This window comes from Macrosteles quadrilineatus, unplaced genomic scaffold, assembly GCF_028750875.1.
Source record: "Macrosteles quadrilineatus isolate MER2022 unplaced genomic scaffold, UCM_ALF_1.0 Scaffold_2__2_contigs__length_208266976, whole genome shotgun sequence".
NCBI classification, from domain to species: Eukaryota; Metazoa; Arthropoda; class Insecta; order Hemiptera; family Cicadellidae; genus Macrosteles; species Macrosteles quadrilineatus.
Genome location: NW_026542595.1, coordinates 180,618,349 through 180,642,284, shown reverse-complemented (window position 1 = coordinate 180,642,284; position 23,936 = coordinate 180,618,349). Strand labels below are relative to the sequence as shown.

The 23,936-nt window shown below is 34.4% G+C and overlaps 1 protein-coding gene across 1 annotated transcript in view; it reads right to left on the bottom strand.

Moving 5' to 3' along the window:
* Positions 1 to 1,539: 1,539 nt before the first annotated feature.
* The window catches only part of LOC128987538 (apoptosis-resistant E3 ubiquitin protein ligase 1-like), a 41,871-nt gene continuing 19,474 nt past the window's right edge, over positions 1,540 to 23,936 (bottom strand). Inside the window, exons 10-20 of the mRNA XM_054408436.1 lie at positions 22,305 to 22,443; positions 21,581 to 21,702; positions 14,687 to 14,762; positions 12,576 to 12,679; positions 10,851 to 11,036; positions 10,463 to 10,588; positions 9,954 to 10,142; positions 8,359 to 8,501; positions 6,319 to 6,438; positions 5,941 to 6,198; positions 1,540 to 5,186 (exon numbers count right to left, since the gene is read on the bottom strand). Coding sequence (XP_054264411.1) covers positions 6,096 to 6,198; positions 6,319 to 6,438; positions 8,359 to 8,501; positions 9,954 to 10,142; positions 10,463 to 10,588; positions 10,851 to 11,036; positions 12,576 to 12,679; positions 14,687 to 14,762; positions 21,581 to 21,702; positions 22,305 to 22,443 — 1,308 coding nt within the window. The 3' untranslated portion in view covers positions 1,540 to 5,186; positions 5,941 to 6,095. The remainder of the gene's footprint in view (positions 5,187 to 5,940; positions 6,199 to 6,318; positions 6,439 to 8,358; positions 8,502 to 9,953; positions 10,143 to 10,462; positions 10,589 to 10,850; positions 11,037 to 12,575; positions 12,680 to 14,686; positions 14,763 to 21,580; positions 21,703 to 22,304; positions 22,444 to 23,936) is intronic.

Here is a 23,936-nt window from a genome sequence, read left to right as displayed (position 1 = left end):
TGCACCATCCCCTATTCACTTTTTAATGGATTACGCCAGGAAAATCACACTCTGGACACCTTTATATGGCATAGGCCTACATGTTTGTTTACTTTAATTGAATTTCCCATACGGAGGATGAGCTTATTGTAGGGCTCATCTAAAGGTTATAGCAAGATTCTCGAGTGTAAAATTTTGATGTTATTTGGTACAAAAGTGTAAATCTATAGTATCATAACAATATTATGTCTTCATATTCGGGAGATCTGACTATCAGACAGACGGACTCAGATGAAGTTTGTACGGTCTCTTTCCAGGGGCGACCCCAGGAATAATTTTTTGGGTAGGCCTGACAAGGATCAAAGACGCCAATTCAACATATATTCAATTGTTGAATATATGTTATTATTAGGATAATATGTTATAGGATAGGATTATGTTATATTAATAATATAATAATATATAAAATCTATGATTCTCTTCTAATCTGAAGGCTGCTGGTGCAATTCCAAGCAAGATTGAAATTTGCCATTGGACTATCAATTAAAGATGCTATATCCATCTAAGGTTGACATTAGGCTTACATATTAAAATGTCTAGGGTTTGGACCATCCCTTTACAAAAAGATTAAAAATACCATTGACGTTGATGAAGGTAGAATAAAAATTAAAATACAAACTTCATAGACGATTAGTCTGACTTTCATAACTATTAATTTGATAGTATTATTTTCCAATCTCTTTTAGCTCATCATTTCCTACAACTGGACAAACCACATCACGCATAGTTTCTCCAAGCTTGTGGTGGGACTTTCCTAATCCTTGTCTAGCAACAATAACAAAAATGCCCTTAGAGGCTGAAAATACAACGGAGTCACAGCTAAACATAAAACAAATCATTAGTACAACCTTGCTGACCTGTGACCAGGAAGCAAGGCAGAATCTGGAATGTAATCAATGTCTCATGAATGAAAGCAAACGTGTACACAAATTATTTAACCACTTTAAAATAAAGCAATGGATGGATATATGCAGCGAGTGTCCCATAATACTCCTCCCTCCCCCACTGTTTGATTTTGGAACGGCAGCATATATATTTAACCGAGATTCGATACACATAATTTAATTTAGGGTTCACATAATTTTAAAGAGCTTTAAAAAGGAAATTAATGCAGCAAATCTGACGAACATCCAAACAGTTTTGGCAAGAAATATTAGACGTTAATATAACTGGAACTTTACAATCCATAACTTTTATTTTTTTCATGGCTGTATATGTTCAAATAACCTTCAGTACACGTGACCAGGGTGATGTCACACACTTTTTAACATAATTTTGAATTTCATCACCCACCCCCAAATAGAGGTAGCTAGTGGATTTTGATTTTTTTTAATACCAACCCCAAATCATATTAAAAGGTGCGTAACATGACCAGAAACAGTTTGTTTCATTCAAGTTTGGGCTATTTAGGTTCAACTACAAACCAACAAACATTTACACAAGACCAAGTGTGCTGTGGGACAAAAAGAGAAATAATAACACAAATATACAAATGCTTATAATCTTTATTGCATTGAATTTGTATACTATCTTGTATGCGCTTATCTCATTATACTGGTAACTAACAAAATACTAGCGTCAACAATATAAATATCTCATCACACATTTCTAGTTGAAAGCTGATAACAATTTAAGCTTTTCCTTATGTTGGTCTGGCTCATTATGACTTTGGTTTTCTTAAATGACTAAAAATGTTTGTCTCATTGTACTACTCAATTTTGAAACACTGCACTTCTTGAAGATCTACAAACTAGCTGGATGTACAAGAAGAAATAGCATCTAAGGTGGAATTCCTAATTTTATAAAAACACAATAGTAAAAAAAATACAACAAAATATTTTTACAAAAGATAAACCCTTTGGATAATTTAAACTGACCAAATAAATGTGTTGTATTTGTTCAAACCCGTTGCACACTGCAAATGTGATACCTACTACTTTTCAGTAGTACTGGCCAAGAGTTGTTGGGGACCATGGATGTTTATAACATAGAAAAATCTAGTTTCAGTTTGTGTTAAAAACATTGTAGGTTTTTTTTATAGACCTATCTTTATATTTACAGACACTAGAGAGAGATGTAATTTATTTTGTCAATGATTGAGTTTAAGCTTAAGATGGGCTACAAATTACAATGATGGCATTCTCAAAGCTAAACATTGTGCCAATGGCGGGGTTTGATAGAAGTACCACACAATATCCACCAGACCAGCACAGTTTATGGTATAAGAAAACTAAGTATATTGTGAAACTAACTAAACAAATTAAAACTTCACTAGAAAATATTTAAATTTTTCATTTTTTTAGTGTATAAATAGTTAGTTTTTTTAACATGAAATGAAACATTTGAGAGTAGCAATTACTGTTCATGCTCATAATTCACATAAGATCTTTCCTACCACCATAATTAGCTTATCATAACACACAGATTAACTTTTTAGTTGTACTGTATATAAAATGTAGTTTATGTTATGTTTGCATTTGTTTTTTTAGAGTAATTCATCTTATTTGCTTACGGGTAAGTACCGGATCTGTGGCTGTGGTTGTTGTAGAAACGACAACAGTGAAAACAGCTGATTAACGAGCAGGATTGATACATCCCCCTCTAGAGCGGAAATGACCTATTTTGCATACTGTTGACAGATGTGGCAATGTTATCATTTCCATGCGGTGGTAGAAAAAGAAAAAAATATATATCACTGCTGGTAAATTCTTACTCTTTCTTAATTGTTATCAAACGTACATACTCAACATCAGCAGTACATGCTCTGACATCAATCAGATAGTGAATTTGTTTTATGAATGAATCAGTTAGCGACAACAAGCTTACACAGATATAGTTAGCTAAATGTAAAATCCATTTAAACCCAGTTACTTCCCAAACCTATTTGCCCTTGGCTGTGGAATATTTTTAGTTTGTTTAGGTTCGCTGTTTTCTCTTCAGTGGTCTGAGCCTTATTTTCCTTATTGACAATTTTGCAGATAAGCTGCTTATACTCCACCATCTCAACTCTATCTAGCTTCTATATCTTTCCTATTGATTAAATACACATTCTTAGTCATGTAGCTTAGATAAACTTGAAATTTCTTGGCACCATTTATACAAGTTTTTTAAACCCGATTTTCAAACACATTTTTAGTCTTTCAGTCTCTTATTAGTTTTACTTATGGTCATCCGCTTTCGTCTTACTTTCAAAATTGTCTTTTACTTAAGAAAAAAATGTAAAAATGAACCGTAAATTTCTATAATGTCAATAGCTCAAGAGTCTTGAATGATGTATCTGATGGATTTTTTATCTTGTTAAAAAGCATCAATCTAAAAATAAGTAGAATTTTTTTATTATATAATGTCTCGCTAATTTTTAAGTTTTAAGACTTTTTGTTGGAAATTTCTAAATAACTAAATTACCAAAGGCTTACTACCAAATACGAAAGCATCAATGTACACTACCTTTTTTCAATAAATATATAATCTTCTATAACTTTAGTATGCGTTTTAAAGACAAAGATCGTAAAAAAATTGACAAATATCAACCATGAATAGACATGGTCTAACCAAGATTAAGTAACTACTCTACAGTAAATACAACCAAAGTAAGTAAAAAGCACATAAACATTCGCTCTCTAATAACTAGTCAATAGATCATTTAACTTGATGGATAGACTTAAATTACTATTAGGACTTAAAAAACATTTTGAAGCTGAAATGACAAAAACTACTGCATTACTATTTACTAAAGCAGTGAAATAAAAATTGCTTCAATAGTGATAACATTGGTTCAGCATAAATGTATACCTTACAATCTTTGGCAGTAAATAGGAAAAATATCAAACATTAACTGTAAATACAAATGTTATTCCCTTGACCTTGTGGGAAACAATACTTTTTTTTACCTAGAACTGCTAGATATATTATTAATCAAACTTTATTTTGAATCAAAGTACTTGAATCGTCTTGAACTGTTTATGACTGTTTTATAAATAACAAATAAAATGCATGATTAAAATGTTCATTATTCTTCCAATGGATATATTTGTGTAATCTTATAAATTTGTAGCACCAACAGAAAATGTCAAGTTCTAGGTTCAAACACAGATAAACTGGCCTCAAATAAAAAAATAGTGACCAAACAAAATTTCTTCAACACATGTTGCATAGCTATAACGAAAGTCGAAGATTGCTTCATTGAATTTTAGGTCTTTACAATATTTGTGCCCTAACATTTCTGTAGCCTATCTAAAAAATCAACACTTAAACTATGCATCACAATTGACTTAAAATTAACAATGTCAATACAAACTTACAAAGATAAAGTATTCTTAACGTTTAATTTAGCAAAATCTTATAAATTGGTACAATTTTAAAATATTCCTTTATGACATTATAAGGATTATTGCTTATATTTGATATGTTACAAAATGATAAACTATCATTTGGACGAGAGTCAAAGCTGGTAAATAGCTAGCACTCATTTTACAATTAAATACAAAAAAATAAAATTGTAGCACGAGCAATAATTATTGAATGGTCCTTCCTTGAAAACATACACAAACAAAAGTTTTGTATTTTCTGATAGCCTATAGCAAAATCGATTTATTGTATGAATGCTGACAAAACATCTAAACTCTGATCAATAAAAAATTATATTCTTAAAAAAAAAATGTAATAATAATAAATTTGCCAACCTGGCTTCAAAGCTTACAACCATAGACAAAAAGAACTAAATATAGACCGTCAGCTGTGCTGCGGTTACCATAGGTTCTGGCGCACACTGCTGGGAGCGCCATGTAGTTACGGTGTACGCGCTACGTAAACTACATGGCGCTCGCAGCAGTGTGCGCCAGAACCTATGGTAACCATGGTAATGCTGACAGTCTATATTTAATTCTTTTAGTCTTTGTTACAGCTTAGTTAGTATCTTATACATGCGATATATTTCAAATAAATACTAAACAACAAATTTAACAATTCTTATTGTGTTTCATATAATTTTTATCCCACACTAATTCACAAAATATCAGTAAGAATTCACGTATTGTTGCTCGTATTGTTAAGGTCAACTTTTAAAAACTTTTCATTATGAGTCATTAATAAAAATAATCAAACAAATAAATAATTGAAATATTGAAGTAAAATTTACTACATTTAACCTAGGGATGGTCAAGTCTCGAAATTTCGGGAAATTTTCGGGAAATTTTCAATCTCGTTACACGAGACGAGATTACTTTTTGGCCGAGATTTTTATCGAGACGAGAATTAAAAAAAAAAAAAAAAAAAAAAATATTAAAAACGCCTGCAGAAAGTCAATGCAATACCCGCAATACAGGAGCGTGTTGTAGTTGCGTTTCCTTTTCGAAGGCGTTCTTATTTAATTAATTCTTTTAATGTAAATATTACTTTAATTCTTTTAATGTAAATATTACTTTCATTATTTTAATAATATTACTTTAATAACATTTGAGAAGTTTTGTTAAGTGTAAGCAGTGTGAGGAATGTTTTATTACTATAAAAAAAGTCAAAACAAGTAACTATTTTATAAAAATTAATATTGCTTTTATTTTATGATTTATTTTATTTTAGGATAAGTTCAACTCTATCCTAACTGATATCACCATGTTTCCTAATCGTAGGCATTTTTAATAAGTTAGGCGTGATTAATAAAAAAATGTTATGCTGATGTTATGAAAGATTGTAAATATTCTTGCCTATTATCATTATTTTAGTATTTAAACAGTCATCTAACAATGTTACAAAATCAGGTAAAAATTTCGAACGTGCATTTCCCGTTGTGTATGAGAAGAGAAATCTCGTCTCGATCTCATCTCGAAATTTTATGAGAAATAAAAAATCTCGTCTCGTCTCGTCTCGAACTAAAAATCCAATCTCGTCCATCCCTAATTTAACCAAAAAAATTCACTTACTAGTTCTGCAACTAGTAGAAAACAACCTCTTCTTGTAGTTAGATTAACTTATAACCTAAAAGTAACAACCAGACAGGAACGTACATTAGCCTACAGAGATCTGGTCAGGTACTAAAAGCGAGCTCGATGTCGAGTGAGTTAAATCATGCCGAAGCCTTCCGTGCCTTCACTGATGGCCAGCAGTAGTGCCTTCTCAAACTGCTCATAACTTTCATAATCTGGTAAACACAGCTGGTTGAAACTGTAACAACAATTACAACATGTAAATCGTGTATAGTGTGTGAAAAAATATTTAGGGTAAAAACACAAACAAATATAATCTACTACCTTTAAATGGGATCAGCCTAATTTAGTGACTTACCACGTGTGGGCGGTGGGAAGGTTTCCAAAAGTTGGTGCTGGTGTCAGTTGAAAACGAGGAGACAACTCTTTGAAACCCCCTGGTGGCAGTTGTGATGAACCAGTGGTAAACTGAAGCAGCCTGAAAAAAATGGGAATTTAAATGGCTTGCAAATAGTTCTTTCTTTAACCTGTATATCAAAACATAGCAAAATCCCTTTTAAGCCTACTTTTTTAAACCAGAACCCAGGTTAACCAAAACCACAATAAGAAATTCAAATTGGTTGGAAAATTAGCTAGACAAAGGAAACTGTCCACCGCCGGCACAAGTAGTGGGCCCGAGTCTTTGTAGCAAAAACCACTGTGAAAATTAAGTTAACCTGGATATCAAAACATAGCAAAATCCCTTTTAAACCTAATTTTTTAAACCAGAACCCAGGTTAACCAAAACCACAATAAGAAATTCAAATTGGTTGGAAAATTAGCTAGACAAAGGAAACTGTCCACCGCCGGCACAAGTAGTGGGCCCGAGTCTTTGTAGCAAAAACCACTGTGAAAATTAAGTTAACATGTTGGGTGCTGATGACGGGAATTCCCGCCATTGCTTAACATTGAAATAAATGCAATTTTCATGTTCAAACATGTCAACGGCACTTTAAGTGTTAACCTGGATATCAAAACATAGCAAAATCCCTTTTAAACCTAATTTTTTAAACCAGAACCCAGGTTTACCAAAACCACAATAAGAAATTCAAATTGGTTGGAAAATTAGCTAGGCAAAGGAAACTGTCCACCGTGGCACAAGTAGTGGGCCCGAGTCTTTTACCAAAAACCACTGTGAAAATTAAGTTCAGAAAACAATTAATTGGCAATTATTTTAAGAAATATGATTTTGTTTATAGTGTAGAAGATTTTTTAGACATAATTTAAAATAAAACACTCGTAGCAACAACAACAACAAACATGTCAAATTAACACGTAACAATAATATTAGATCCCTTTTTGAGCCAACAAAGTTCATCATCCTCTTCGGCAAACGTGGCAAAATATTTAACATCTCCCAAAGTCATAGGGACATCATCATCTTCTCCCGCAATCACAGGATTGTTGTTATCTGCGACAGCGGCAAACTCCTTAATATTTAGTTAATATTTGGTTAACCATCATCATCGTCTCCCGTGATTGTAGCAAAATACTGAAAGATTGAAAGTCTCCCGAGGTCATTGGAACTTAATCATTGTCTCCCGCAGTTGCGGGAGAATCTTGAACAAGCTACACCTCAGATAATTCAACCTTTTCACTGTTCCGTCCAAGGTCCCAGTCCTGTAGGTGACGGATTAGTGGCGTTGTACTGTACAATAATACAAATCTATATATAAAGCCAAAAGTACCCATGAACTTTTGAGAAAACTAAAAGTCACACCCCCATAAACCATATACTTAAAATGTTCCTCATAACGAGAAACCTTGCGCCAAACTATCATTATTTCATAAATTGCCCAATAAGGTCGTAATTGCTTTCTAAAGGGGACGTTCCATTTACCTAATTAACAAAACATACCTCAGCTGTTATTATTTGTTTGTATGACCATTACTGTATTCTGTTTTGTTTATTTAAGCTTAACTTAACCAATCAATAGTTTTAATAATACTTATGTAGTAAAACGGGGTGGAGCCCGTAGGTAACAGCTAGTATAAGTAAAAAAAATAAAAATTAAATAATTTTTTAAACTCTATCTATTAACACTCTGTGTGACAGTGTCATAAATAACAATTTGAAAAATGTAAACAAAGCAAATACAAACAATGTAATTGACTAATTGTCTTATATTTCCATATCAACCAATAAATAAATATCTCACAAGCTTAACAAGGTAACTTCCATAACCTGGAGCACAGAGAACAATGGATTTAAAGATTGGGAGTAAGACAGAAATCTTCCCAGGCAAATAAAAGTATAGAACAATTTCTAAAATTTCACACTCATTGGACGTACAGATTGGTAATGGACATCTAACAAACATACATTTGGTTTGATATTGATTCTGTGTTGACTATTTACCTTGCCATCTCCTCATGAGTAAAGTTACTAACGGCTGTCCAGAACCAGTCCAAGACACGACGGAACTCCGGACTGGAACCATTGATGATGTGGTGGGTGCGGAAGTCAGCAATACTGTACTCCCCGGTACCACAAAGCAACAGCTGAAGACAAATATATAACAGTTTAGAGGGAAAAATCAACTTTGCACTCCACAAACACATAATTTGTAACCAAGAGGGTGTCCGAGCATACAGGGGCTTATAACATCACACTGGCATGAAATACAACCAAATTATTGAGTCTGAATAGAGGAACTATGAAGCTTAAAGCCTATGTTTTAAAAATGGAAAAATGTTATTAAAGCTTTTGCTAACCTAGAGATGTTTCATGTTTAAGAATTGGTTTCGAGTAGAGATCTCTAGTTTACTTTGATCTATTTTATATAGACGATAACAATTTTTTTACCGAAACATTAAGAATGAAATTGGCGTGAGCTAGGTAAATACAAAAAAACGATTATCATACAAACAGGACTAACAAAATTTAAATAAAATGCAAAATATAAAATTTAAAAACTGAAAAATTACACTTATGGTTTATTTCTCATTTCTCCTTTCTGAGAATTATTTACCACTGTAAAAGCGGTATTAATGGCAATATGAATATTGGTTTACTTAATGAGAATTCGAGTTGAAAACATGGCCCAAAAAACCTTATTTTAGGATGATGGAAAAATATTCATGCTGGCCAAATAAAATGTTACAAGCGTTAACAATCTACTGAGTAGCCAGCCTACTTATTATTCTTAAATAAGTAACTTATTATTGCTCAGCTCACTGATCTAAACACTACCAATCCAACCCAACCAAATAACTCAAGATAGAATTGTGTTCAAGATATTGGTGTTTTACTCTACCTCAAAATCCTGGAAAAGCGTGAAAAATCAGGAAATGTTCATGCCTGGAAAAGTTAGGAAATATTCAGGGAATGTTGAATCAAAGTAGAATACCACATCTCATAATCTTTGTATTATTATTTTACTAAAACATAAAGTAAAATAAAATAACTAACTAATAATATGAAATAAAAAAACAGTTTTAAAAATGACTACTACAATGATTTTAGACTGAAGTATAGCGTTTAGATGATACCATAACTCCACACAGTAACCTTTCCTACTAATAAAATAGCTCCAACCTCATAGCTCTAAGTAACAAGAGCAGAGATTGATATACCTCTCCTAAAAATGTATAAGATCACCATAGGCATAATTTTGAATAATTTAAGTGGCAATCGCTGTTTGTGAACCAATACAGTACTGTATTTTGCACTGTCAATGATTTAGCCTATTCAATTGTTAATAAATAAAAAAATAAACACACACACAGCTAGTGTGGTGTGGTAGTGGTATTACAATATCAGTTGGAAATCAGTTATCTAATCTAATTAGACAGCATTTGTGAATATTGGATCATAAACACAACAAAAAACATATCAACGTCCCCAGATATAGAAATAAACTACCATAAACATTTTGAAAACAAAGAAAAGTAACAATGAACACACTGCTATTCCTAAAAAAAACATTACGGAAGTATAGCAACAGTGATCACCTCAAGTTCATTCTCATCAAAGATGCTGAGAAGATTGTCGGGAATGAGGTCGTTCAGTCCTCGTAGGAAACACTCTATCTCTTCCTTAAGACTGTTGGCCAGCCTGTATTGTGCCAGGGCGTCTAGGTACTGGTGCTTAGTGGTGTTGTGCACCCTGGTCGCTGCACCGTTGGGAATCAGCTCTACGATCTGATAAAACAACAGAAAAGGAAAACGTAGTAAATTCTGAGATTTTGACATACCAACAAGAGGTCATATAGTTGTTTTTGTTCAATTGAAAATTTGCATTCTTCTATTTGTTGAGTGAATAGAAAAGTACCGCGGCTATAAATGGGCCCAGGGGCGCAAGAGTTTTTTGTTTTATTGGGTACGCAAGCAACAGATAATACTGTATTTGGAAAATATCTTAAACTGCGCGACAGTAGGCCTATAGGCTAATCCTCCTCACTGCAGTTTCCATGCATGACTCAAGTACTCATTTCCTAAGTAAACTAAAGTACCCAACACACCTTTGTAAGTTGGCCAAGATGATCGTAGTCTTCTTCTACAAAGTACAGTTCCATGTCCTCTACATCATGTTCCAGGATGTACTTTATCTTGCTGAGGTACAAATCTGGGTCGTCCTGCTCGAAATACTGTCAACATAACAATTTTAATTTAATTCAACTACTGATTTAAATTTGAAAATATGGAATCTGTTATTCATTTTTCATTTGTCCACTAACCCAATTTTAAAGGGATTTATAAACAAAATTATGAAATTGCATTTTAAGAGCCTTTTTTACCATACCTTACATATTTAAGATAATTAAAAAAATACAAAAGTGATGAACATGTAAAAATAAAAAAAATGTTTCAATGTATTGCTGAACAAACAGTAACAATTGGTTAGCTTACCTTGTAATGCACTCTGAGGCCAATGAGTTGAGCGAGGAAGGATCGAGTGAATCGAGCTCGGACAAGCTGTCTGTAGCCTCCACCGAGCGCACTCTCGTACAAGCACTTACCCACCACCCGGCCGGCAAACTCGTAATGTTTCAGCTTCAGATTGGGTGGCCGCTTGGCGTTGGGGTGAACCAGGGCCTGAGCAATAAGGGTCAACAGAAACTAACAGGATGAATGAAGCAGCTGCTTTTTACCATCTATTTTTCCTATCCTACCTTCACAATAGGATGTTAGGCAAAGCTCAGAACCACTTTCACATTACTGCAGGTTATGCCTAGATGTATCTATCACATATATAAATCTATTGGTGATTGGTGACATTTGAACCTGACACGAGCTTTGAGACTAGACTAGCTTGCTCCCTCAATTTTCCCCTTAAGTAAGATGTCATGATCCTGGCTAATGAAACAGCTGATATTAGTCAGTAACAAAGCTACACAGATCATCTCACACCATTCTACACTCATCCTTCACTCATATTTGGGTTAAAATACGCACCTAAGTGGTGTCCCCATCTTAATGGTTGATTGGTTGATTGATTGATTGATTGTCTTTTGATTATGCAATAGTAAAATACCTAAACAGCAAAATTTATAATGTTTACCAAAAATCTTTCACCCATTCTGTAAGTCTTGAAATATGTTCACAGAATAAAACAAAAAACAAGCTTTAGAAATTAAATACTAAACAACATGGATGTGACAAGATAGCATTTTGATCCAATACAAATGATAAGACCAAGGGATGTGTGATAAAAAGGATAGCTGTGTTGGACTCAAGAGAGACTCGAATCTTTTTAGGTAAGCTAGCTGAAATCTATCCTTTAAAAAAACCCACTTGATTTTCATGAAAATGTAACAAAATATGTCGGTAACTATAAGAAAAGTTATCCGTCTGTTTCAGTTGAAATACAGTAATTTACCGTGTTATGAAGATAGCTGTGTACTATTGTAAACAAGTTCTGTAGTTTACGGAGTTGTAAATTAATTAGACTTGCTCACACAGGTGATAAGAAAATACTTATCTAAAAAGGGATCATGATCATATGCATTCTTTGAGCTATAAATAAAGATGTGGATTAACAATAGAATGTAACAGGTCAAGAATTATTGTATTTATATTTTTTGACAAAAGCAAAGAAATGTATTTACAGAACAAGAAAAAATGTTCTAAAGAAATGTGTTTAGTACTACAGCAGAACTCCAATCATACAAATCAATTGGGACCATAACACTTTTGAATGGTTGATAATTGGGATGATTGAATTTTGTTAATGGAGACAATAAAAAACAAACAGCAAGAGAGTTTTTAGATTTTTCCGCAATCATGGGTTCTGTCTTCTTTAGCAACAATTCTTAGAACTGTAGTTTTTTTTTTTTTTTTTTTTTTTACAATTCTTTCTGTATGCTATTCGGAAGATCGGCGATTCGGGGAGTTGGAGTTTGGATAGGTAGTTTGAGTTCTATTGTATATCAAAGCATAAGGATTCTAGAGGAGTATATCTATAAGGAGCATAGAGAAAATTGTAGTTGAATTTGATTTTATTCAGAGTTGGTTCGTTTTTCTGGCATAGCTTGCTCCTGAGGTGGCCAAATGTGAGGGGATCTACTCTATTTAACAAACTAGAATTCATATTTTAGACTGATAATTGCTACAAGTGTAACTGTTATATTTAACCTGTTGGTTATCAGAGAATCCTTTGAACAGTTGGTTCTTTGGGTCGAACAGAGCGGCACAGATAAGTTGGAACCACTCTCTCCTGAGTCCGCCCCAGTCAACACCTGAAACATTCGGTTCAAACAAAGTATGGTAATGTGGTTTTAAAACAAGTAATATAACCTAAAAGGTTTCACCTAAAAGATTAAGTGTTCAAAGAAACCGTTTGCGGATAGGTACATACTAATTTTGATGGGTCAATTTTTCTAAAAGGCAGATCAGTGCCACCCCCATAATTGCTGCAACAGGTCCTTTAATCGTGTTTCTTAGTTTGGCAAGGTTATCTCGTTTCGGGGGTACGTACCAACCATCCTTTATGAATCCCAAAGATAAACTTAACAAGGCAATGTTAAATTTGGTGACCACACAAAGTAACCTATCAATTATCAACCATTGAGATGGGGACGCCCCCTAGGTGCGTATTTTAACCCAAATATGAGTGAAGGATGAGTGTAGAATGGTGTGTGACGACCTGTGTAGCTTTGTTACTGACTAAGATCAGCGGTTTTATTAGTCAGGATAATCTATATATTAATTTGAAACTGTTTTTCTTTGTCACAGCTATTTAGAGAGAACGGCTGGGCGTAGAAACTAGGTAGAGGTGTCTAAAGAAAGGTCTTGGTCTGTAGATGAGCCATCAAAAGAGAAACATGGTGAATTCCCTTGGGGCTCTGCCCCCGTGGCCTTTAAATTCCCATCCTATGTTATTTTTATGGAGGAAAACGGGGTTTTTGTCACAGCTAATTTGAGAGAGTGGCCATCAAAAGAGGAAAGAGGTAAATTCCCTTGGGGCTCTGCCCCAGTAGCCATTAAAGTTGCCTCTTCAGATTTGTTTACATTACGACCATACTTATGACCAATTCGACACTACTTTTTAATGCAACAGCTATTTAAATTGTGATTTATTGAATTTGTCAAAATGAAGTACAGTATTTGCAATGGATTTTTCTGATTTTAAAATTGATTTTCTTCTGCATCGTGTCATGTTTTGCAATATAATGTTCTATTACCAAATCAGTGGAAAATCCTAATATCGCAGTAACTTTTAAAATTATTTCTTATGGAGTTAACTTATATCTATTGTATGGGTTAGTTTCTGCCTTTTTACCACTTCTTGGAGATTGTAGGTAGGTGAGATATTCTTTGGCATATTGCATCTGTAGACGAAACTTGGGTTGGTGTAATTATTACAATGGAAAAGAGTGAGAAATCCTGGACAATTTGATATAGGCCTAAAGTAAAACTGAATTAAAACTGTGCTACATTTCTTGAGCAATCATTGAAATAACCGATTTGCAAACAATGGAAACATAGAAAATGTAATAGAACACAACCAAGTAAAAGAAATAGAAATAATGTTTTTTTTACACTAAAAACACTAAAAAAACAAGATCAGCTTTTTGAAAAAAGATAAGATATTTACAAAAGATTTTGATTAGGGTATATCTAACTGTTGTGTAGATCGTGAGTATTTGAGTCGCCTGTAATGCTTCGCAATTGCTCGAATTCGAGCAACAGGTACACTAGTTTATTTAAAGCCCAATGATCAGGAACAGTTGGGTCCAGTTTCAAACCATCAAAAAGCTACTGACTTTTCTCACGATCGAACCGGCGACCTTTCTATTACTAGGCGAGCACTATAACCACTCAGCTACCCAGCCAGTTTAAATCTATGCAATTGGGGCTCTTCCATCCAATGTGTGCTTCACAAATAATGATGTCACATGTTGTAGAAAAACTGTTTGATTTGCACTTTTTTATTTATTTATAGCTTAATTTTTTAGGGTCAGTTCAAGAGATGAAATACAATAAAGTACTAAAACAACAATATCCATTTTGAAACACAAGTAAAACTAAATTGTAAGAGAAATCAGCAATAAAATCAGTCAAAACAGAACCAAACAGGCTGGACAAGGGGATTGTGAATTGGCTGTTTGCAAAGCTCTAGAAAAATCAGTGTACGTGTAAGTCATATGAATTTGACGTTCGAACCATCAAAGTTCAAACGAAATAGATTTGAACGAGAGGGAGTTTACTAACTAAGTCTTTGGTAGTTTCAAGTAAAAGTTTACCTTGTTCTCCTTGAAAAGTGATTTCAAAATTTCTGCACCAGTCACTGACAGAAAATCCCTTAGTTGCTTTCATAGACTGCAATCAGAATAGCCTAATATGATTACTAATAGATATTCCAGTAAACACTAGAAAACGTTTAATTTAAATGAACTTTGTATTTATAAGAGGTTTTACTCTTGAAAGTTCATCCATGCAATGCTATCTATTTTAAATCTGATTGAAACACTAATTTGTATGGAACATTATTTGAAATTAAAAAATTTTCAACATAAAGGTCTTGCCATGTTACTCACAAAAACATTCATCATTTGAACATTTATTACATAAAATATAGAATAGCAAATGCTATTGATTGAGTGCAGATTGTACGTAGAGTATTATAGCCCAAGAGCCCATGACTGCCAGACCTTCATTTTATAAAAGCTGAAATCTTCTCAGCAAATGCTCCCAGTTCAGTTAAGAATGATCGGCAACTATGACATTTGGATTTTGGTTACTTTGGCAACAAAAAGGTAACAAAGGTCTGAAATTTGCAAATAACCATCGTTATAGTATAAAGCTTGGTTCTTTCATATTTTCTTCAGAGGAACGTTAGAAATCATTTCCCACATTGCCAGACACTTTGTGCGGTTTAAACCCTCTGCCAGACACCCTTAAAAACTAGGTATGACGAAGATTAATTTTCGTCATTTTATAAAAGCTGAGATTGATATATGTTATTTGGGGAGCTATCAAAAGACGTTTTCTCAAAAGCCAGACACTTTCGTTGGTAACTTCATCTAGCCAGACACTTTAAAGTCTGCCGTAATAAGCTTAACTGTTACCTGCAAACAGTGAATTCAGTTCCAGTTTGGAACAGGTTTCTGTGCCAAATGTAAACGGTTAAATTACTTACTTTCTTCCTCACAGTCTGTTTTTATAATAAACCATATGTTTGATGTAAACATATGTTATATTTGTATTTAATTGTTTGTTTATTCCTGCAGTGTTTTGAAAATATGTAACTATGTTTTAAAACCATTGGGCACAGAAAACTATTCCAAACTGTAACAGAAGTCACTGTTCGTATGTAGCAGTTAAGCCCACAACTACCTATTATATTACAACAGACTTTTAAAGTGTCTGGCCAGATGAAATAACCAACGAAAGTGTCTGGCTCTTGAGGAAATGTCTCTTCATAGCTTCCCAAGTAACATATATGAAATTCAGCTTTTATACTATTATGTAAACTAACGCAATTACGATTAGAAATAAGTTGTGATTTCACCCTGTTACATTTGGCGAATAAACCAGTTCTATACTGAAACTGAAGTCACTGCTTGTAACTACTGTACCTATTATACTACTACAGTCTTTTAAAGTGTCTGGCAAGATAAAATAACCAACGAAAGTGTCTGGCTCTTGAGGAAATGTCTCTTCATAGCTTCCCAAGTAACATATATCAAATTCAGCTGTTATACTGTATTATAATGTTATATTCACATATTATCATATGTTAAATGTATCATATGTTAGTTGGAGGTAAACAATATTAGTCATGTTTATGTTTCTGTCTTGAGTGGAATTGTAAATAAACTTCTGAACTTTAAATGTTAAAGCTTCTAATTTTATTTATATTTTCTAACTAAAACATGGTGTCAGGTGTATTTTGAAACCTAGAAGAAATAATGGAAGTATCTGGATTGTTTAGGTTGCCTGAACCTATGAGTTTTGAAGGAAATGTGAGTGAAAATTGGAAAAGATTTCGTCAGAAGTTTGAACTGTACTTAATAGCTACTAGTCATGGTAAGAAACTTAAGGATGAAATTAAGATTGCGCAGCTGCTTAATCTGTTAGGCGATGATGGCCTAGATGTATATAATACTTTTAAATTTGAAGATAATGACAAAGATAGTTTTGATTGCGTACTTGCAAAGTTTGAATCTTACTGTTGTCCTCTGAAAAATGTCATATTTGAGCGGTTTAAATTCTATAGAATGAAGCAGGAAGAAGGTCAAGACTTCAGTAAGTTTGTTATGCAGTTAAAAATAGCAGCTAAATCATGCGAGTTTCTTGAACCTGACAATATGATTAGAGATAGAATTGTCTTAGGCATAAGAGATAAAAGCACTCAAGAGCGTCTATTAAGAGATACAAAACTTGACTTGAAAAAAGCTATTGATTTCTGTATGATTGTAGAGAGTAGCAAGGATCAATGTAGGACTATTGTAGAGCACAATGAAACCAAGCTTTCGGGGACTAAGTCGGATCCATACAGTGTATGTGTTGTTAATAATGTACCAAATCAAGAACTTTCGCGGAGTATTGCAAAAGAAAAACAGAATGATCTATGTAGCTTTTGCGGCTACAAACATGTTCGGGGTAAATGTCCTGCATATGGCAAAACATGCTCGAAATGTGATGGCAAAAATCATTTTGCAAAGGTTTGTAGGAGTAAAACTATTAAATCTCATGCTGTTACAAACAAGGAACAACACGATGAAGACTCTTGTGTGAGCGATGTTAGTTTAGGCTCGGTAAGCTTAAACATTAGTGGAGTGAAAGGTCAAAGTGAAAAATCGTGGACGGAAAACTTGACTGTTGGTGGTACACAAGTTAAATTTAAATTAGATACAGGTGCAGAGATCAGTATTTTACCTGCTAGTTATGTACGGAAAATGAACATTACACACGTAAAACGTAGTTCTTATGTACTCTCAGCCTGGGGAGATGAAAAATTAAAAATCAAACCACTAGGTCTTGTGATGTTACAATGTAAAACAATTACAGGTGTAACTGCAGATGTGAATTTTGCTGTAGTGAATGTCGAACATGAACTGCCGATTTTAGGACTGAACGATTGTGTCAATTTAGGACTCATTAAGAGAGTGTCATCGATATGTTTGAATTTTAAGGATAAGGACGATGTTTTAACTGGCTACAAGACAGCTTTTGAAGGATTGGGACAGTTTCCAAGCACTCATCATATTCAGCTTAAGGAGGGTGCTATCCCACAAATTCGACAATCACGAAGAGTACCTTACAGTTTACAGGAAAAACTAAAGGAAAAGTTGGACCAACTTGAGGAAACTGGGGTGATTCGAAAAGTTGACAAACCTACAGCATGGGTCAATCCTCTGGTGATCGTGGAAAAACCTGATAAGTCTTTGAGAATCTGCATAGATCCGATGCCATTGAACAAGGTGGTAATGAGAGAGCACTTTCTAATGCCACACCCTGATGATATTCTGGTAACATTGAGTGGTTACAAATACTTCACTGTTTTGGATCTTAAGGATGGGTTTTTTCAAATTGTTTTAGATGAGGAGAGTCGTGAACTGTGCACAGTCAGTACCCCATTTGGGAGATACCAATTTTGTAGATTTCCTTTTGGAATCTGTTCGGGTCCAGAATTGTGCCAGAAAAATAACTACAAATGCTTTGGAAACCTGAAGGGAGTTAACATAGTACATGATGATATTATTGTAGGAGGAACGACATCGGAAGAGCATGACGAAAATTTAAAGAGAGTTTTGGACACAGCCCTTAAACTTGGAATCAAGTTTAATCCAAACAAGATGCAATTTAAGAAGAGCGAAGTTAAGTATCTGGGACACATAGTATCGGCTGCAGGAATCCAACCCGACCCAGATTATGTAAAGGCCATAGTTGAAATGGACCCACCCACGGACAAGAAAGGGGTAATGCGGTTATTGGGCATGCTAAAGTATTTATCGAGGTTCATACCAAACTTAGCAAAAATCACTGCACCCCTCAGACATTTGACAAGAAAGGATGTGGACTTCTTATGGACCGTAGAGCATGAAGATGCTCTGAAGATCATCAAGACATTAATTTCCAGTGAACCAGTTTTGGTATACTTTGACTCTCGAAGACCTCTTGAAATACAAACAGACGCTTCTCAAGATGGCCTAGGATGTTGTTTGTTGCAGAGTGGGCAGCCAGTGGCTTTCATGTCCCGTTCATTGACTGATACAGAGAAGAGATATTCGCAAATCGAAAAGGAAACTCTAGCTATAGTTTTTGCTGTTGACAAGTTTCACAGGTTTATTTATGGCTATAAAGTAACAATTCAGACTGACCACAAGCCGCTTGTAAATATTTTTCAACAAGATTTGCACGTGGTACCAGGTCGGCTACAGAAAATGAGACTAAGGTGTTTGAATTATGATCTGGAAGTAAAGTACTTACCTGGTAGTAGCCAACTTATTGCTGATACGTTGTCAAGAGCAGCATTAAAATGCACAGAAACGACAGTCTCTTCAGAATTTCAAGTACACAGTTTAACAAGTTCATTGCCTATGACTGAAGAGAAGAAGAAATTATTCCAGCGTTACACTGAAGAGGACCAAGAAACTGCTATTGTGAAGAGATACTGCAAAGAAGTTTGGCCAGAAAGGAAGCAAGACACCCCAGAGATAGTACGCCACTATTGGAACCAAAGACATATGGTATCTGAAGAAGATGGTTTATTGTTTTTAAATCACAAACTGATTGTGCCACGACAGCTACGACAGGACATGCTTCAGCGAATCCATATCGCGCATGGAGGAATTGAAAAGTGCAAAGCTAGGGCTCGACAGATACTTTATTGGCCACGAATGGCTACAGACATTGAAAGTTTTGTGGCTCGTTGCAGGATATGTGAAAGGTTTTCCAGGAGTAATGCAAAGGAAACCCTTATGCCGTATCCTATACCTACTAGACCATGGGAGCGTATCGGATGTGACATATTTTCATATGGAGGAAATGTGTACTTAGTCATGATGGATGCTTACTCAAACTGGTTGGAGCTGGTTAAAATGCCATGTAAATCAGCAACGTCTGTAATATCAGCATGCAAAGACATCTTCAGTAGATTTGGCCCTCCTGATATAATGGTAGCGGATAATGTCCCTTACAACAGTGCCCAAATGAGGGAATTTGCCCGTGAATGGAATTTTGAAATTGTGACACGCAGTCCAGGCTATGCACAATCCAATGGGCTTGCTGAAAGGGCAGTTGGAATGGCCAAAGAGTTGATAAGGAAAGTACAGTATGACAATAAGGATTTGAAAATGGCTTTATTGGAGCTTAGGAACATGCCCGTTAAGCATCTGGGATATTCTCCAGCTCAGCTGATGTTTCAACGCAGGTGTAAGACAACGATCCCTGTAACCGAGGAACTGCTGAAACCAACGCTGAATGATGGAGTACAAGACAGGTTAAATACAAGACAACAGCTGCAGAAAAAATATTATGATCGGTCAGCCAAAGACTTAAGGGTTGTAAGAAATAACGAAAGAGTTGTCTTCAGAAATGAAGGAAGGTGGGAGCAGGGAAAGATTGTTAATCAAGGACCAACTCCAAGAAGTTACTGGGTAGAAGGTGATAACGGGGCTACATTAAGAAGAAATCGCCGCCATCTGAAACCATCACTCACTCAACAAAACAATTCCCAGTCAGTTCCAAGGCAAGACGAGCCAGTACAACTAAGACCTCGTAGAGAAATCAAGCTACCATCAAGATTTCAGAATACAATATAATATGGTCTCAAAAGAAGGGAGAAGTTTGGTTGGTTATTATTGGTTATTGTTTTTAGTTAATTCTTTCAAATTTGTTTGCTGTTTTTTAAAGGGGAAAGATGTATTATAATGTTATATTCACATATTATCATATGTTAAATGTATCATATGTTAGTTGGAGGTAAACAATATTAGTCATGTTTATGTTTCTGTCTTGAGTGGAATTGTAAATAAACTTCTGAACTTTAAATGTTAAAGCTTCTAATTTTATTTATATTTTCTAACTAAAACATATACTATTATGTAAATTAACGCAATTACGATTAGAAATAAGTTGTGATTTCACCGTTTACATTTGGCACAGACACCTGTTCCAAACTGGAACTGAGTTCACTGTTTGCAGGTAACAGTTAAGCTTATTACGGCAGACTTTAAAGTGTCTGGCTAGATGAAGTTACCAACGAAAGTGTCTGGCTTTTGAGAAAACGTCTTTTGATAGCTCCCCAAATAACATATATCAATCTCAGCTTTTATAAAATGACGAAAATTAATCTTCGTCATACCTAGTTTTTAAGGGTGTCTGGCAGAGGGTTTAAACCGCACAAAGTGTCTGGCAATGTGGGAAATGATTTCTAACATTCCTCTGAAGAAAATATAAAAGAACCAAGCTTTATACTATAACGATGGTTATTTGCAAATTTCAGACCTTTGTTACCTTTTTGTTACCAAAGTAACCAAAATCCAAATGTCATAGTTGCCGATCATTCTCAACTGAACTGGGAGCATTTGCTGAGAAACTTTCAGCTTTTATAAAATGACGAAGGTCTGGCAGTCATGGGCTCTTGCTCTATTATATACTACAGCAAAATTCTAACAGTAAAAATCTGTTCATTAGATGATTAATCTTTAAATGTTAACAATATGTCAAAATATGTTGTAGAAAGTGAAAATTAGTCAAATAAATATTCTTATATATATAAATAAATATATGTTATCAAGCATTGAATTAACACTTGATTAATGACATTAATTAATAAATAGGTTATGAACCTTAAAGTTGTCAATCCTATTACAGTCTCAGGCACATAGTTTCAGAATATCAAAGTTTAATTTTGAAGCTTTGTTTTAGTGAAATTGAGTGTACGCATTGTTGGCCGCATACATACAAAAAAGAGAAAAAAGCTCCACCTCGGGAAACCTGCAGACAATGTTAATTTCCATTTGGCTGATTGGATTTTAATTCAAATATTTCTTTAACATTTTTAGATTTTTTAGCTATTAAAATAACATTAAGTTTAATGAGTACCTACTTAGGTTTGCTGTCACAGAGAAGATAATAAAGCGTGTTTTTAATACAAGTCGTTTGAAAAGTAAAGGATTCAAACTCACAGACTCCAGTAGTTTATCCCGGTTGATCCTCATTGCCAGCTTCTCATGATAATGTTTGTGATGAAACCGACGAACTTCGTGATAGAAGAAGGCCTGCTTGTCCTTGAATGTTTCTGAACCTCCTGTAACATTTTTAATGTTATATTTATTTTTTTTCACATACAAAGAAATTCGAACTATGATCAATTGAAATTAATACAATATTTCAATATTCAGGAAAAAATGAGCTGTTGCATATATGTGGCAATTGGGCTATTTAAATAAAAATATTATAATTTTTACTATTGTTTATGCTATATACCGGGCGTTGCTAATATGCAACATTGCAAAAGGTTATCAAAAATATAAAAAAACAAAACAAGAATATATAATTTACTAACACGATTGTAGAGTATTACAAAGTAAATGATCACTGTTTAGTAGGTTTTCGCCCGTGATATGCGTGTACTGTTAACTAGGTCACAGCCAGTCTATGCGTAAGATTAAATTGTATACTTCGGTCCAAGGCAATGATCGCGTCATCGCATATATGCGATCCTCGGTAGCGAATGTGTTATACGATTATTTTGTCGATGAATATTTTCAATGCAGAGGAAAGTTGAAGAATCCGTTGAGTTACACTGATGATATAGAAATCTCATGATCATATAAATTTCAACATAAATCTGATGTAGAGACAGTTTCATCAGAAATAAAATAAGTATGCAAAAACAAAAAGCCTCACCGATATTTTTGAGCAGAAAGTGAGTGAAGGTGGCTGCGATGACATTGCGATCCTTGGCCATCAGCTCAACCTTGGGTTGACAACCGTCGTCGATGACAAACGCTGGCAGTGAACAGCGGTTGTCACTCAGGAACTGAAACTGAAGATCACTTTAGTTGAAGCTGAAGCTGTCAATAAATCTAAAACACCTCCTTGGTCATCAGCTCAACCTTAGGATGACAACCGTCGTCAATGACAAATGATGGTACATTGGAGAGACTGTGAACTTCATTAACCGCTTCCAAAACCACATATCTGCGAGGAGGAACAACAAACTAGAAAGATAAATGTCGCATAAATGGCCACTCAATAGGAAAAATGGAGGACAGTCTATTTATTTTAAAGAATTGTAAAAAAAGGATATGTAATGAATGCTTGGGAAGAATTGTCTATTTATAAGGAAAAATGTAAAAATAGAAATAAGCTGATTAATGAACAAGTCAATTTTGACTACGTTATAATTATAAAAATGTACTGGCCGGTGCTTCCGTTAGCCAATAGGATATAAGTAGGGACACCATTTTTATTCTTGTCATTCGCCTATTGGGTCTGATGATGATTGGAGTGTCCAGTCGAAATCGATCTCCACTCACCATCTTTTATGTATATTTACCGTCTTGTGAGTTAACAGTAAAAGCGTAAATATATGTTATAAGTGTTATAAGATGTTTCTTTTATTTACTTTCCGTAAATAATGGTAGTAAAAAGTGGTGTTGTTACTCAGGAACTGAAACTGATGATCAGTTCAGTTGATGTCAAAGCTTCTTCAAAACCTTAAACCTTAAACAGTAAAAAATTCCACCAATATTAATAAAGTCACTTGTGCCGTGGGTTATCAATTTTCCTCATCTGTGTTTCGATTGTGGATATTCTATTTTGGTCATCGCATTCACACTCAACTAAGAACATTGAAAGATTCCACATAAAATTCATGATACTTCTGCAAAATTTTTGACATCAACAGATCTTATGGTCTCAGGTTGTGCTCTCAGGTCTTATGGGTAAACACTAAGACACTCCGCAGTTTGAAAGTGATTCATCTTAATTAGTATTACAGCTTGAGCTTAGCTTTAAAATAAAGCTTTAGTCCCAAGAAAACAAAATCTGATTGTGAGTAAACGGAGAGTGGCATCGTTGCAGATCTAGTTAAGTTAGGTGTTTGGTGGGGTTCTATATTTTGCCTGGGCATGATTTTGGCTGTAAAAAAATATTTGTGATTGATTTAGACAATTTTTGAGCGGATATAGGGGGGTTAAATTGAAAAGGTAACGTATGACAATGTCGTTAGAGTAAAATTTTCGTTGTGTTTGTTGTGTTAAGTTTGTTATTGTTGTTGTTGTTATATTAACGCACAAAAAGTTAGCCTTATAGTTAACCTTTGTTAAAATATTAAACTGAAGATTTTCTTGCACTTCCAGTTATAGTTCGGCCGCTTAGAAAACATCCTGCGCGCTAATGCTAAACCAATGCTGGAGGAGGTCGCTTTCTAAGCGGCCGAACTATAGTTGAGTATTCAGCAGCTCAGATCAACCTATCCAGCTGTCCTAAAAGGATTAACGCTGTACCACTAGATCGGCTTGCTCCCCAAATATT